General features: G+C 43.0%; 1 protein-coding gene across 4 annotated transcripts in view; it reads right to left on the bottom strand.

Moving 5' to 3' along the window:
- SLC8A3 (solute carrier family 8 member A3) overlaps window positions 1-15,539 on the bottom strand; it is a 314,593-nt gene that overhangs the window by 78,885 nt on the left and 220,169 nt on the right. For 2 of the 4 annotated variants that reach the window (XM_060262073.1, XM_060262075.1), the window contains exon 3: window positions 8,392-8,498. In XM_060262073.1, the coding sequence (XP_060118056.1) occupies window positions 8,392-8,498 (107 nt within the window). Of the gene's footprint in view, window positions 1-4,708; window positions 4,813-8,391; window positions 8,499-15,539 lie in introns of those variants that run through there. The other 2 variants (XM_060262076.1, XM_060262074.1) reach the window with 2 other exon arrangements.

Below are 15,539 nucleotides of genomic sequence, written 5' to 3'. Positions count from 1 at the left end.
GAAAAACCCTGGATAACCAGCAGTGTAAACACATTCCAGAAACTCTCTGGTCTCTCTAGACTATCTTTCTCCTGGATTAATCTTTCCATTGTCAAAAAATCAGCTGGAGTCTGGGAATGCACCAGCCTTTGCTACTTTCAGGCCTGTTACCTTCTGTGTATTAATGAACCAAAGAATAATCAGAAATTTGTATTGTGAGTTTTATAAAAGGCAATGGAAGGGTTGAGCTAGATGACTTTGTGTGAGGGAAGTTCAGGGCTTTGTTTGAGCAGGAACACACAGGAATGCAATTCCAGCTGGCTTGGTGCCAGGGTGTGTGTGGCCTAATATGCAAATGAGTTCCTGCTGGACTTTTTCTACAAAAAAGCCTTGTGTAAAACAATGGTGATGTCAGGTGGTGTGACTTAATATGCAAATGAGTCCCTGCTGGGTTTTTTTTTTTAAAGCCCTGGGGAAGTTATATAGAAGTGTGGGGACTCCTTTAGGGTTGAATTGCCAGTAAGAGTACTGGGAATCACTCCCAATGGGTCAATGGTTTGGAATCCATAGCCCCTGCCAGGGCCATCCCATCCCAAAGAGAGAAGCAGGCATTTGTCAGAGGGCTTGCTGTGGCAGGGAATGTGCCTACCTTGCCATCCACACCCAGCCCAACCTGGATATGCCTCTCCTAACCCAACCTGGTAGCTGAAAAAGATGGGATGTGCCAGCCTGGTCTCATTGCAGAGAGGGATGAGATGTAGCCTCTCAGCTTTGCCACAGTAAAGTAAAGCTTGGGCCCAGTCCACCCAACCTGTATTTGTTGATACAGCCACCCAGCTGTATCAACAGAAGTATAGCTGTATCAACAGAAGTCCAGATCATGTGAAGTGATGGTATCGCTTTACTTTGCTCTGGTAAGACCTCACCTGGAGTACTATGTTCAGTTTTGGGCACCACATTTTAAGAAGGATATAGACAAGCTGGAACAAGTCCAGAGGAGGGCGATGAAAATGGTGAGGGGTCTGGAGACCAAGTCCTATGAAGAAAGGTTAAAGGAGCTGGGCATGTTTAGCCTGGAGAGGAGGTGGCTGAGAGGTGATATGATCACCATCTTCAAGTACTTGAAGGGCTGTCATATAGAGGAGGGTGTGGAATTGTATTCTGGGGCCCCAGAAGGTAGGACCAGAACGAATGGGTTAAAATTAAATCAAAAGAGTTTCTGTCTCAACATTAGGAAGAATTTTCTGACCGTTAGAGCGATTCCTCAGTGGAACAGACTCCCTTGGGAGGTGGTGGGCTCTCCTTCCTTGGAGGTTTTTAAACAGAGGCTAGCTGGCCATCTGATAGCAATGAAGGTATTTGTATTTCGGGGGAGGTATTTGTGAGTTTCCTGCATTGTGCAGGGGGCTGGACTAGATGACCCTGGAGGTCCCTTCCAACTCTTTGATTCTAAGACCTCAAGTTTTGCTGGGCAACTGCTGTTCAGAAGTGGCCAGGCAGGATCTCTCTCCCTCCACTGAAAAAGAGGGGCAGGAGTAGACTGGGGACAAGGCTCTTTTCCTGGATCCCTTTCTTCTCCCCAATCCACCCTGGGCTTCCGTATGTTAGAGGCAAAGAATAGCTTGGGAAGACCTGAATTTGAGGAGTTATAGTAAGCTAGTCCCAGGGAGTTTTTAATTTAAAACTTTTAAAAACACTGATTATTTCAAGGCATGCTTCTTGGATTTTTGTTTTTATAGTGCATCCTGAACCTTCAAGAGTAAAAGAAGATGTTCCTTTAACATTGTTTTTACAGTTTGCTTCTAATCAGAGGAATGGTTTATGACCTGTTTTTTAAGCTGACCCGTGTTTTATGCTTTTTCATTATTTTTTGCATTTGTGTGTGTGCACGTACATGGTAACCTCTGGTGACTGACTCCTACTGGGCTCCTGGAGGATATTCAGGGAGGTAGCTGAATAAATCTCCTGCCCCTGCCCTCCTGGCTTCTGGTATTCCAAGGAGGTCTCCCACCCAAATACTTGCCAGAGTCTACCTTGCTTAACTTCTGAGATCTGACAAGATCAGGTTTGCCTGGGCCATCCAGGTTAGGCCTTTTTATGCTTTCTTAATGCTCTGGTTGGGTTTTTAATACTAGGTTTGGAAGAGTTAATTAATCATTGATGGTGTTTCATTATGTTTTACTTTAAGGTGTCTCAAATCTCCAACCAGGTGATATAAAAATTTTCTAACTAATTAAATAATATGAATTAAAGAAACGAATGCAGCAGCAGTAGTGGTAATAAATTATTATAGTAATGATAATTATAATAGTAGTAATAATCATCCTTGTGAGTCACTATTTACTTAAACATGTGTGTGTAGAATTTAGAAACATCCATATCAAACTGGCTTCCTTATCCAAATCAACATCAAAGATCTCCACTTTTCATTATTGATGGGCAGCTTCTCATTTAATGTGATTAAGTGTTTTGTCTATGAATTGATGCATCTGGGATTTCTAGACCAGATCCACTGAAGTGACGTAAGATGTGCAGAATACTCATCTTTCAAGACATATCCAAATATGTACATCTTTTTGATGTTGATGGGACTCGCATACTGGCAAATATGTCAGGAGTGACACCTTAAAATAATTGGATATTGTAATTCTGCTTGCAAGAGGATCTGACAGGGTTAAGAAAATTCACTCATTGGTTAGATGTTGAGCCTCTTTGGCTGTTGATTGCCTTCTGTTTTCATACTATATAGCACCTCTCTTCTTCTCTCTTACCTGGGTTTGGAGCTGTACCAGGTTAACCTTTTTGAAGTTAATCAGGTCACAATAAGTTAAATGTACCTACATGAATACCATTAGAGTCAGATCATCTTTGTGGTTTGTTTGAACAGCATGGAGAATTGGGGATACTGCAAAAAGTTTCTGTGCTTCTGTGGCAGAATGGGACTGCTCTGGCATGCAGGCCCTTGTCCACCCTGCCCTCCAAGGTTTTCACAACACCTGGAGAGACTTTTCTCTTTCTCTGATAACCCACCATCACCACCTGACTTTTGTAGGAATTGCCTGCTAGGAGGATCAGGACTTCCAGCTTCCATGCCACATTCTGAGGCCTTGGCTCCATATCTCTGGCTGCCCAGCGTCTGGTCATCATGGGGACAGTTTACTGCCTTGTGTGCTCCTGGAGGAATAGCCACTTGCCAACTGCCTGTCTTCCTCTGATGACCCTTTTAAAATACTGTGTTCAAGACAGTGGAGGTCTATGTGGTACAGAGAACCTCTACCAGAATCAAAAGTTATAAAGTATTTATTAAAAAGAAAATGTTCACAAGCATACTTTTAGCACACCATCAGACTAAGCAAGGGATTCAAAAGAAATTGATAAAATACAATTCCTCTGTTCCTACATGCCCTATCAGATGTTTAAAATATAGGACAGGCTCCTTAGCTTTAACTTCCTTAGGACCTTCCTCAGGAAGTTACAGATCTGCACAGAATTTCTATTACCTTGATGTTTCCTTCAGCTCCTCAGGACAGCACATGGTTTAACGGCTGCCTTCTCCAGACCTCATTCTTTCCACTCTGATGGACCCAACACCCAAGAGAGCTTCCTCCTTAACCCTCCCCCCCTTTTATCACCCTCTCTTTCCCCCATCCACTGACCAGGTCAGGCCAGGTTAGTGAAGTGTTCCTTGCAGTCTCTAGAATTTTCCTTCTTAAAGCCTCTCTAGTATTTAATTCCTCAAAACTGGTAATGGGGAAAGCTTGACCCACCCATTATCTCTCCTGCTAGATATATTAGCATTTGTATGAAGGTGGGCTGAGGTATGTCTGGAAAGCAGTTAAACTGACTTCCCCTCTTCCTGCCTGTTCTCTGCCCAGGGGGAGGGGGAGTTTAAAACCCAAAAGAAAGGTTTCACTCATTTTAAACTTCCAAAGAAAAAATGCATTTCTTCACAGCTTCCAATGCAAATGATTTTTTTTTACATTTAACCCAATAAAAATACAGTTACCTTTCAAAACGATTACTGATTTGCTGTGTGTCTTTATAAAACTCAGAGCTTCATTTTCAAACTGTCTGGCAATTACAAATAAGAAAGGTTTGTAAATTCCTAATGTTAGGGCTAGGAAATGTTATTCATGCGCATTTTTGAAATGCTGGTAGATTTTTAAACCAAAGGAGCAAACAAAATGCAAACACACTTTGTTGTTTTGATGACGGAACTTGCTAAGCAGACTCCAGTTGTATGTAAAAATCAAATTAATTTGCACTCAATGATATTCATTACGATGCCATAGAAAGGGAGCAAGAGCGAGAAGGGAAAGACGGTGCAAGATACAAGACTGGGGAGCAAGCCAAAAAGGCAGCCATGCAAATACATTCTTTTGAAAAAAGTACTTTCAGGCTTGGCATTTGAAAGGGAAACAGGATAACGCCAAAGATGTCACCAAAAGAGGGAAAGGGAAAAAAGAGAACGGAAGGAGTCCAAACACATGGGATCAAATGGCCTCAGAGGCACAAGCACTGCACAAAAGGAGAATCTAAAAGAAGCTAGGCTCAAAAATGCAGAGATGGGACCGAAACAGGGTGAGAGCGAGAATATAGGAGGGAAGAGAAGTTAAGTTGGTCTGTTTAAAAATGAAAGAGGAAAAAGGTGGAACAAAGGGGAGCAAAAAGGTTACTTTTTGGAGGGTTGGGTTTATTTGCTTTGTTTTCTCAAAAAAGGATCTCACACCTGATATTCCTCGTTCCATCCATTTCGGTTCACCAAGGGCAATGAAGAAATTCTCCTGCCTTTCGTATTCCTCCTCATCTACTATTTTAACCCTTATGGTCTTCCTGTAAGGACAACAAGAAAGATATGTGTGTACAGTGGGTTGCTTGGTTGGAGCAGATGCAAATGCAGTGGCACCACCACCACACCTTTCTCACATGCAGCCCCACTTCTGTTATTGCCTTGGGCAGTGTTTCATTTGCTTTCTATGGCACATCTCGTAGCTGATCTTCAGGTGAGTCAGAGAATGTTAGAGGAGGAAGGAAGGGATGAAATGGCAAAGAAAGGGAAGAGAGGGGAACCTGGGCCTTGTTGATGGTTAGTGGAAGGTGACTTCTGCAGCACATTGAGTTCAATGTCACATGGTATTAATAGCTCACTAGCAATTGAAACTACCCATGGGCATAAAAGGAGCCCAAGATATCTATAAGAGCCACTTCTTTTCCACTCATACCCATTTTGTTGAGAACACTTTTGATCATTGGCTAGGGAGCAAGAAAGATAGCAAACACATATGCACATCCATCCATATACTCAACCAAGAAGAGCTTATTGCTTATGAAACTAGTAAAAAGCTTGGAGATGTTGTAGCATTATTTCCAGGTATGTAATCAGAAGTTACTTCTGGCATTGCTGCTATGCCACTTGTTGCTTAATTTTGCTCCCACTGCTCAAATGAACGTTAGTGGGGGCCTGGAGCCAGGGCCGGCTTGCCCGCTAAGCAAACTAGGCATTTGCCTAGAGCACCAGGAGGGGGGTGTTGAATTGGGCTCTCCATACCCAAGGCAAATGCCTAGTTTACCTCCCCACTGCCATCGCCATGCCACATCCTCCCTCTCCGGGAAGGGGCGGTGGAGTGCCACACTTCTCGGGATCTGCGGCAGTGTTTTACGTGCTAATCAGCTGATTGATGAGGGGGGGTCAATCAGCTGATCGGCAGGTAAAATGGCAGGTAAAACACTGCCGCAGCCCACCCTCCCTCCCTTCCCTTCTGTGGCACCACACTTCACTGCCATCCTGCCCCCCCAGTGCTCTACCTGCTTAGACTCAGCCTAGGCCTCTCAGCACGCTCTCTTAAGTGAGCACTGGATGAGGCTTCACTCCTCCCTCACTTCCACCTCACTTCCGCCGGAGGTGAGAGCACTGAGAGGCCCAGGCCAAGTCTAAGTGGGTAGGGTTGATTCTAGCTGTACTCCTCTGAGCGTGCTGGGGGTGGTGGCAGTGGAGTGTGGCGCCACAGAAAGGAAGGGAAGGGAGGGAAGGGACAGCGGCAGTGTTTTACCCACCAACCAGCTGATCGTGGGGGGATTTAAAGAGGCTGAGAAGTGCGGTGCTCCACTGCCGCTTCCTGGGCAGCACAGAAGGGAGGGGGGAGGAAGGAGGAGGTGCCACAGAGGAGTGGGGCGCAGTGGGTGGCTAGTCTGCCTGGGGCACCATGCGCCCTAGGGCTGGCCCTGGCTGGAGTCCAAGTATCAAAAGTCTTCTGCTATAGCAAAAGACATGGCCACCCTAGTAGTCACTCAGGCCATTTCTACATCAGTTACTTGCCTGAGGTTCAATCCTGTTAAGTAGGGTCCCCCCACCTACTCTCCCACAGCATGGTAGTGCATTCATGCCATTCTTTGGTTTTCCTCAGGTTGTCTCCAACTTTTCTCAGACATGCTTTCTTGTGGAGTTTTGGGAAAGAGCAGAGAAAAGCCTGGATGGCTGCTATGTGGATGGGAAAATAGATTTTCTCAGTCCTACCTACATTGGCAGCCATTTTCCATGTCCCTGTCCTCATGGTAGCCACTTCTCTTCTACCATAAGGGGTGCTTTTATTTTTATTTTTTTTTTAAAAAATCAGCAATGAATATTGTATTTGAATGTTTTAACAGTCTGTGCTTCTATTCTGTGAATTCCCAGTTTTCGTTTTCAAAAAAGAAAGCTTTTAGTCAGTCCTAAGGGAAATCAACCCTGACTGTTCCCTGGAAGGTCAGATGCTGAAGCTGAAGCTCAAATAATTTGGCCACCAAATGAGAAGGGAGCACTCACTGGAGAAGATCATGATGCTGGGAAAGACAGAAGGCAAAAGAAGGAAGGGACAGAAAAAGATGGGATGGCAGAACAGCATTCCTGATATAACTAACACAGATTTGAGCAGACTTCAGAGGATAGTGGAAGACAGGAGGGCCTGGCATGACTTGGTCCATGGGGTCACAGAGTCGGAATTGACTGTGTGACTGAACAACAACAAATAGCAGAGACATGTCTTTCCCCTTTTATCTTCACAACAAAAGGAGCTAGAGACTTACTTTTTAAAAATGAAAACTGGAAATTCACAGAAAATTATACACTGATTGTTATACTATTAATACAACAATGATCATTTTGCCAGTTTAAAACAAAAAAGCACCCCATGAGAGGGAAATGGCTACCACTAGTGGATGGGACAGGGAAACTATGGGCAAAACCAGCCATGTGAATGCTCTGTTGCCGCTGCTGCTGTATCAGTAGCAACAGCATCAGGGAAACTGCAGAAGATGGTGCCAACATGGAAAACACCTTAATTTCTCTTCTACACATTTCCCAGATAAACAGCACTCAGATGTGATAGCATTATAAAAGCGCAAATGTATGTCACATATGAAAATATTCTCAGTTCCTTCCCATACTACACAGCTGCATTCTGGTAGTGTTGCTACATATATTCAAGATGTGTTTGAAGAAATGAGATATTGGTAGCAGCACAGATGCTACCTTTTCCTACACCACTGCCTTTAGACTGATATTTGTTGCTTCCAATGCCTGCAAAAAAGCACCTCTCAAGTCATATGTATGCCATGCCAATGTCAAAGTGAATAGGAGATCCTGAAATTGTGTGCCTGAATCAACGGGAAAATGTCTCCCTGCAGTGTGTAGTGATACAGTTCACTCTGCCATTTCAGGATTCCAACACTTCATTCTATCTAGGGACTGTTTCCATCAGGCCACGGCCTCTGAGGTAACCTGAAAAATCCAGGAAATTCAGACAAAGCACAAGAAGCACAAGAAATGGAGGCCAACAGAAACAAACAGCAAGTGCACTAGAGGGCAAGAGAATGGAGTGTAGAACTGGAATGTGGAAAGCCCACGTTCAAACACTTCCTCCAGCATGAGATTCCTGTGTAAATATTGGGCAAATGGTAATCTCTCAATACAATCTAATTGCACACAATAACTTTTAACAGATGTTAGAATAGTATGCTCGAAAGCCTACATAATTTATCAGGGAGGAAATCCCACTGAATTTCTGAGTATACGTCCTTAGAACTCAGAGTAGAACCCTTCTTGTGAGGTTACCTGGTAGATCTGCAATATACACATTACCATGGAATGCACACCAGTGTTGTATACAAGATAGACCCGAGAACACCAGCACTGCATTCTTTGAGGTATATACATGGACATCCATTAGCCACACACACACACACACACACAAACTCCCTTGGTAGGTATATCACTTTGCTAGCACTCATCAGTACCATGTGACAAATTGTGCATATACAGCAGTGTTAAGGATTGAGCAGTTGGAACATGAAAAGAAACTACAGATAGCAAGAAAAGAAAGGTGGGAGAAGAGGAAAGAAGAGTGTTAATGTTAGTTGGGAGAACCAGTACTACACCTTTCTGTAAACTCATATCCACCATGCGTGGGCCCATCAGCTCAATGAAGAAAGTCTTGTTTTTCTCATACTCCTCATCATCAATTACCTTGATGTGAATAGTTTTGCTGTGAATGGAAAAATAATAAGTGTCATAATGGAGAGAAAGGGAATGGGTAAGCTGGGACAAGAGAGGGAGCAGACGCCAAAGAGGACAGTTAGATGGTCAAAGCTTACTCACCCATTGGGAATGACCACACAACACTTAAGGATTTAGACCATTTTCTGGGCAATTGGCTAGTCTGTTAGAGTATTTCTACCAGACAATGCATCTCTGTAGCCAAAATGTTTTCTTTTTTCAAATCCTGCTCAGAAATACATTCCTGCATTTATAACTGAAATCCTAATCTTCCTCACACATGTAATTAAAAATTAGAAGGTAGTTACATGCTGGTGTGTACATACAAGCCTTTACTCAAGCAACTCCAAGCTTAACTCTTCATTAGAAAATTTACTGTTTAAGATATAGTCTTATAGTTGGTAATTTTAGAAAGAATGATTACAATTCATTTGATTAGAAATTCTGACATCTCATTTTTATACCATGATGTCAACATTACAAGGTTCATTTAAATAATTTATCATTCCCATGAGTCACCAAAGATTTTCAACTTTCATAAAAGCCTGATGTTTGAATTCGTATTGCATTGCTGTTATGAAAAATATTAACCTTTGTTTAAAACTTTTATTTAAAAAACACCCTATAAAAGAGATCAGAAATCATACCTTTTTCATTTATGGTTACTTACCGTTGGTTTTTTAGTTGTGCCTTTTATTAAGCCATGCACATACATACATACTTATATGACACATTCTACACAGCATTCCACAAACAGGGATACCTAAATCTCCAGTTTTGATATAATTATTTCCTTCACTGTTTCCCCCACCAGAATTGAACCCAAGCAAATGGTAACCATATAAACTGAACTTTATTATTCCTGTTTGACACTTGAATCTGTTAAATGTCTTCATTATGCTGTATGATAGTATTGCTCACCCTCTAATTATATGGGAAAGGAAAGGTTCCCTGTGCAAGCACCAGTCGTTTCTGACTCTGGGGTGATGTTGCTTTCACAATGTTTTCATGGCAGACTTTTTATGGGGTGGTTTGCCATTGCCTTCCCCAGTCTTTTACACTTTTCCCCCAGCAAGCTGGGTACTCATTTTACCGACCTCAGAAGGATGGAAGGCTGAGTCAACCTTGGGCCGGCTACCTGAATCCAGCTTTCGCCAGAATCGAACTCAGGTCATGAGCAGAGAGTTCAGACCACAGTACTGCTGCATGGACTGGTAATTTCCGTTTTTGTTTTTGTCTCTGCCTTCAATTATTTCATTTCAGTTTGATTTATACCCTGCACTACGCCAAGGATGGGCTCAGACTCTAATTGGCCCTTCCTGGCAACTAACCCCACTCCCTTCCTATATGTAATGGTTGTCAAAATTCTGTTTCACTGTATTTGAAGAGGTGTATTTGCACACAAATGCTTATACCTTGAATAAAACATTGTTGGCCTTAAAGGTGCTACTGGACTCAAACTTTATTCAGCATGGTGAAAACCAATGTGGATTGTGAACTGCTCCAGGAGGATCTCTCTGCAGGTACCAATGCAGATTCAATATAGGTATGTTAAACTAGATGGACAACTGGTATGATCCAGCAGAGCCCTGCTGTTTTTATGGACAGCACAGTGAAAACATCAGCTTGGTGTCCAGCTCCAGTAAAAAAGGCAAACTCATGTATTATTAGGGGAGTGGTTGCAAAATAAAATGACCCATATCCTAATGCTCTTATTTAAACATCTGTCCTGGACCCATTCCAGTCTGGTTTCTGACCTGACCATGGGGTGGAGACATGGTCATGTTGGTCGCTCTCACAAATGACCTCTGGAGACATCTGGATCGAGGCAGGTTGGCATTGCTGTTATTGTTAGATCTGACAGCAGCATTCGATACAGTAGATTATAATCTTTTGACCTATCGCCCTGCTGACATAGGAGTGAAGGGGACTGCCTTACAATGGTTTTCCTCCTTCCTCCGGAGTCAGGGACAGAGGGTGGCAATTGGTGACATGGTATCCCAGCAGTACCCATTAGAATGTGGATTGCCACTAGGAGCAATCCTGTTGCCAAGGTTGTTTAACATCTATATGCGTCCCCTTGCCCAGTTAGTATGGAGGTATGGGTTAGGTTGTCATCGATATGCCGATGACATCCAGCTCTATCTGTTGATGGATGGCCATCCAGACTCTGCCTTGAAAAATCTTGGCTGTGCACTTGAGGCCATGACAGGGTGGTTGCAACAGAGCCAAATGAAATTAAATCCATCTAAGACGGAGGTCCTGTGTCTGGCCTGGGGTGGAATAGGTATGGGAATCCCAACCATTGGCAGGACACTTCTATTGCAGGCACCAAGGGTCCAGAGCCTTGGGTGATCCTGGATGCCTCATTTTCTATGGAGGCCCAGGTCACCACAGTAGCTAGTTCTGCCTTCTGCTGTCTATGGCAGATGAAACAACTGGCTTTCCATCCAGGATCTGGCCACAGTGATCCTTGCTGCAGTGTCTATATGGCAGAGCATGCAATCAGTGCTCTGCCAGCTGCACTGGTTACCAATTGAGTACTGGATCTGGTTCAGAGTTTTGGTTCTGACCTTCAAAGCCCTGAACGGCCTGGGACCAGCATATCTCCAAGACCAGTTCTTCCCGTATACCCCCCCGGAGAGCCTTATGCTTCATGGATCAACATCTGCTGGTAATCCCTGGCCCAAAAGAAGTCCACTTAGCCTCAACCCGGCAAGGGCATTCTCTGTCCTGGCCACTACCTGGTGGAGCAAGCTCCCATTGGAGAACTGTTGCAGTTCTGCAGGGCCTGTAAGACAGAGCTGTTCCACCAGGCATTAACTGAGGCCATGGACATTTTGTTATTCTGTGGCCTGCTGCAGGGACCCCGATAAAATAGCTCTGTTGACCCGTTTATCTTATACCAGCTGGGAAATGTATAGAAGGAGTGGAGGCAACTGATACCACCAACTGCAGAATTGGAGTTTATTTTAAGACTGTTATATTGTTTTTAGATTGTATATTGTTTTATTATATGTATTTGATTTTAACCTTGTGTTATTGACTGTTGTTATCCACTGTTGTTATGGTGTGACTACATCTGAAATAGCATGTGCAGCTGTGGGTGACCCATTTCAAAAGAATATCATGGAATGGAAAACAAAAACTACATTTTTGAGGAAAGTCCAAAATGTTTGGAACTTATACATTTAGAAACAAGAGATGATAAATTTTTGAAACTGGGGATGGTTTAGAAAAAAATGGTTGAAAAGAAAAATAGTTTGCTTCCTCTCTCATAATATGAACTCTGGATCACCCAATGAAATTGGCTGTCTTTAGATTCAGGCCAAACAAAATAATATATTGGTGGAATTTACTGGAGCAAAATCTGGCCATTAACACTGCCTAGATGGCTTTAGAAGGAATGATATAAATTCCTGTGGAATAAGGCTTTACCTCAATGTGCACAGAGCAACAGCAGGCAAAAGTACATCAGCCCCACCCCTACCTATGTACAATTGCTAGCATGAGTATGAAGTTTATGCATGTAGGAAGTGTGTATGCCTCTTGATAGTGGAACCTAAAGAAGAATTTCCTGCATGCCTAAACTTCATGCTCATGAGCTGGCAATCTCATGGGATGGGATGGGGCTAAGACACTTGTACCCGCTGTCCCTCTTCATGCACTGATTACAATACAAATAAGGTTGTATACAGAGGAATTCTGAAATTAACCAAAAGGCTCTATTTTCCCTTCAGACTTGAAATAATTCCTTTTTGTCTGGATTGTTTTGGCAAGAGGCAGAACATATCCTGGGTTGGGGCCTCTTCTGCAAACTACAAAGGAAATCAGAAATAAGTAATAGTTAAATACATATTTTTCTTTTGTTTTTTTTAAAAATGGCATATTACATTCTAATAGCATAGTTGGCCATTCTTTGGATACTTAAATCTAGTGACTGGAGCTGTGAATACACACAACAGATCTTTCTACAAACCTGAAAAGGACCCCAGGTTTGCAGAAAAATGTAAAATCTTAAAAAAAACATTTTGGGGTTAAAAGAAGGTAACAATGATTTTAAAAGAACACCTGTAGCTTTAACCACAGGATTTTCTCAGCAGCTGTTGCTAGGCAATAACAGTATGCCAGGTTGAGTTTCAGGTAGTAAAAGGCAGGGGGGGAGTGCCAGGGCCCTTTCAAGGCCTTTTTTGGCCTTTCAGGGAGGACTTCTTGAGGCTGGGATTGATTAGGGTTCCCATCTCCAGGTTGGGAAATCCTGGAGATTTTGTGATGGAGTTCGAAAAGGTCAGAATTTAGGGTGGGGGGTGTTAGTATATGTGCTGGCATCAGACCACTGCTGACAGCACAAGATCTAGATGATCTGGCTGGCAGGGGCATTTGGCAGACTGCCAGATTGCATCAGCCAGTCTGAGGTGAGCATGACTCAGCACAAACCTGATTGGTCCATCACCTGGAGAACTTTTATAAATGTACAGAAGTACTTCACTACTTGTGGAGGTTGGATGGTGAATTGTAAGCGGAGCACTTTGACAGTCTGTATCATAATTGTAAATAAATTGTATATAGCTAGTTTAAACACAGCTGTGTACAGGACTGGATTTATTGGCGTCTTCAGAGCTCTTACTCAATAAACGCGGAAGACCAACAGGGGGAGAGGCCTCAGCCAGATATAATGTCATACAGTCTAGAGTCCATCTTCTCTAGAGAGACAGATCTCTGTTCTGCTCAGTTCAGTTGTTATTCTGAGAGATCTCCAGGTTCCACCAGGAGGCTGACAATCTTAGTCCTGGCAGCAACCTCTGAGTGACTTTATACCAACCAACTTGCATGACTCAAATAGGCCTGGCTGCTTGCTACCATTCAACAGCAGTGACCCTATGAAATATGGTGTAATGTAGCAGTTAGTGCTTCAGAGAAGGGGTCTAGGAGGTTAAAACAATTTTATTTGGTAACATATGGTAACAAATTATATTTCTTGCATCATTAATAACTTCTTTTATCTATCCCATATATTACTTTCTACCCACCCTTCTCCCCCCATTACTTGACCCCCGCCGGTGTTATTTACTTAAAGTACTAATGTTTAAAGGTACCCTTAACTAATAAAAACAAAAATTAATATTCTTCTTTTTTCTAAGACTTAATCATTATCAAAAATTGTCCAATGTCCTTTTAGGAGACCCATGTTCGAATGCCCATTTTTCTGGGGAATCTCACTGGGTGATTTGGACCTGTCACATACTTTCTGGCTAACTTACCTCACAGATTAAAAAGCAGAAGAGGTAAATAATATAAGCTGCTTTGGTCTCCACTGTGGAGAGAGGTGGGGTATAGATGAAGTAAATAAATAATAATTATACCTGAGGATGGGAGGCAGATAAATGTAAGTTGGTGAATGCTTGAGAAGGGAACTGGGGCAGGGAACTGGGACACCATGCAACTGGGTCACAGTCTTCCTAGGCTGAGGCTGCTGTGGGGGAGAGGGAAAGTTTATGACAGAGGCGCAGATAAAAGTAGGCTGGCTGTTGGATATGAAGGAGATAGGGTTGCCAGCTCCAGATTAGGAAATTTCTAGATATTTGGAGGTGGAGCCTGGGGAGAGTGGTGTTTGAGGAAGAAGCAGGAGAAGAGATTGAATTTATACCCCACCCTTCTCTCAGCATCTCAGAGCAGTTTACAATCTCCTTCCCTTCTTCTCCCCACATCAGACACCTGTGAGGTAGGTGGAGCTGAGAGAGCTCTGAGAGAACTGCTCTTGAGAGAACAGCTCTGCAAGAACTGTGGCTGACCCAAGGTCACCCAGCAAGTGCATGTGGAGGAATGGGGAATCAAGCCAGGTTCTCCCAGATTAGAGTCCATGCACTTAGCCATTACACCAAACTGGCTCTGAAATGGACCTCTGAAGGGTATAGTTCTTCACTCTCCAAAGCACCCTCTACTCCACCTTCCAAAGCAGCCAGGGCTGGAGATCACCCAGAATTACAAATGCTCTCCAGATGACTGTGATCAGTTCCCTGTGCAGAAAATGGCTGCTTTGCAGGGTGGACTCTATGGCATTATAAACCCTGCTGAGGTTGCCTCCCTCCCCAAACCTGACCCTCCCAAGGCTCCTCCCAGAATCTTCAGGAATTTCCCAACCTGGAGCTGGCAACCCTAAGGAAAACTGATATCTGCAGTTGGGAGATCTGTTGTGATTACAGAGCTACAGACCCCACCTGGAGGTTGGCAACTCTTGAAAAGAAGCTGAAAAAGAGCAGAGTCTGTGAATACTTTCAGAAAAGGGAAAGAGGAAATGAGATGCATCTTGCAAGTCCTTGTGGGTTCCAGTTTTTTATTTATTTCCTTCATTTTATGGAAAAAATCTCACTCAGTAAACAGCCAGAATTGGGAGGGGAGGACACATTCACACTGGTGAAGAACTGACCTGCTGGTAATCCTGATTTGGATGCACAGAAATATTTTTAAAAAGAATTAATTCTCCAGCATGTGACAGTTAGTTGCTAGGAATTATTGTATTATTTGCAAAGATACCTTTTATGAGGAGAACTGAGAACAACTTTAGGGAAGGAAAAGAATTTGACTGGAGGGGAGAAATTACTAATGGACACAAAAAGAAGGAAGGTAAAGTGTGAAGGAGCTTTCATATGCAGACAATCAAAAGTATTTTAAGTTTCCATAACATTAAAGTCCAACTTTAAGGCAACAATTGGTTTCAGGAAAAGCAGTAAAAATCTCTGCAGAAACATCACCAAGAAAGCAAATTCTCTGCATTCTTAGATCACCTTCACTCAGCAGCAGTTGCTTGCTCCTCAAGCTCTAAAATAGTTTTATTCTTTAAAAGTCTGCCTGCCTGCCTGCCTCTCTCTCTCTCTCTCCTCCCTTTTGGGGGTGGGCCCCTTTTTCTTATGATCTTTTTGTGTATTTTTTTTTCTTTTCTTTTCTGTAATTTTATGAAAATGTAATAAAAACCTTAAACATGGAATCTTCCTTATGGATGATATCTGTCCCTTTAGAACCTCATTCCCAC

The sequence above is a fragment of the Heteronotia binoei genome, chromosome 21, assembly GCF_032191835.1.
Source record: "Heteronotia binoei isolate CCM8104 ecotype False Entrance Well chromosome 21, APGP_CSIRO_Hbin_v1, whole genome shotgun sequence".
Classification (NCBI taxonomy): Eukaryota; Metazoa; Chordata; class Lepidosauria; order Squamata; family Gekkonidae; genus Heteronotia; species Heteronotia binoei.
The sequence above is the reverse complement of the archived record's forward strand: the minus strand, read 5'-3'. Positions and strand labels throughout refer to the sequence as shown.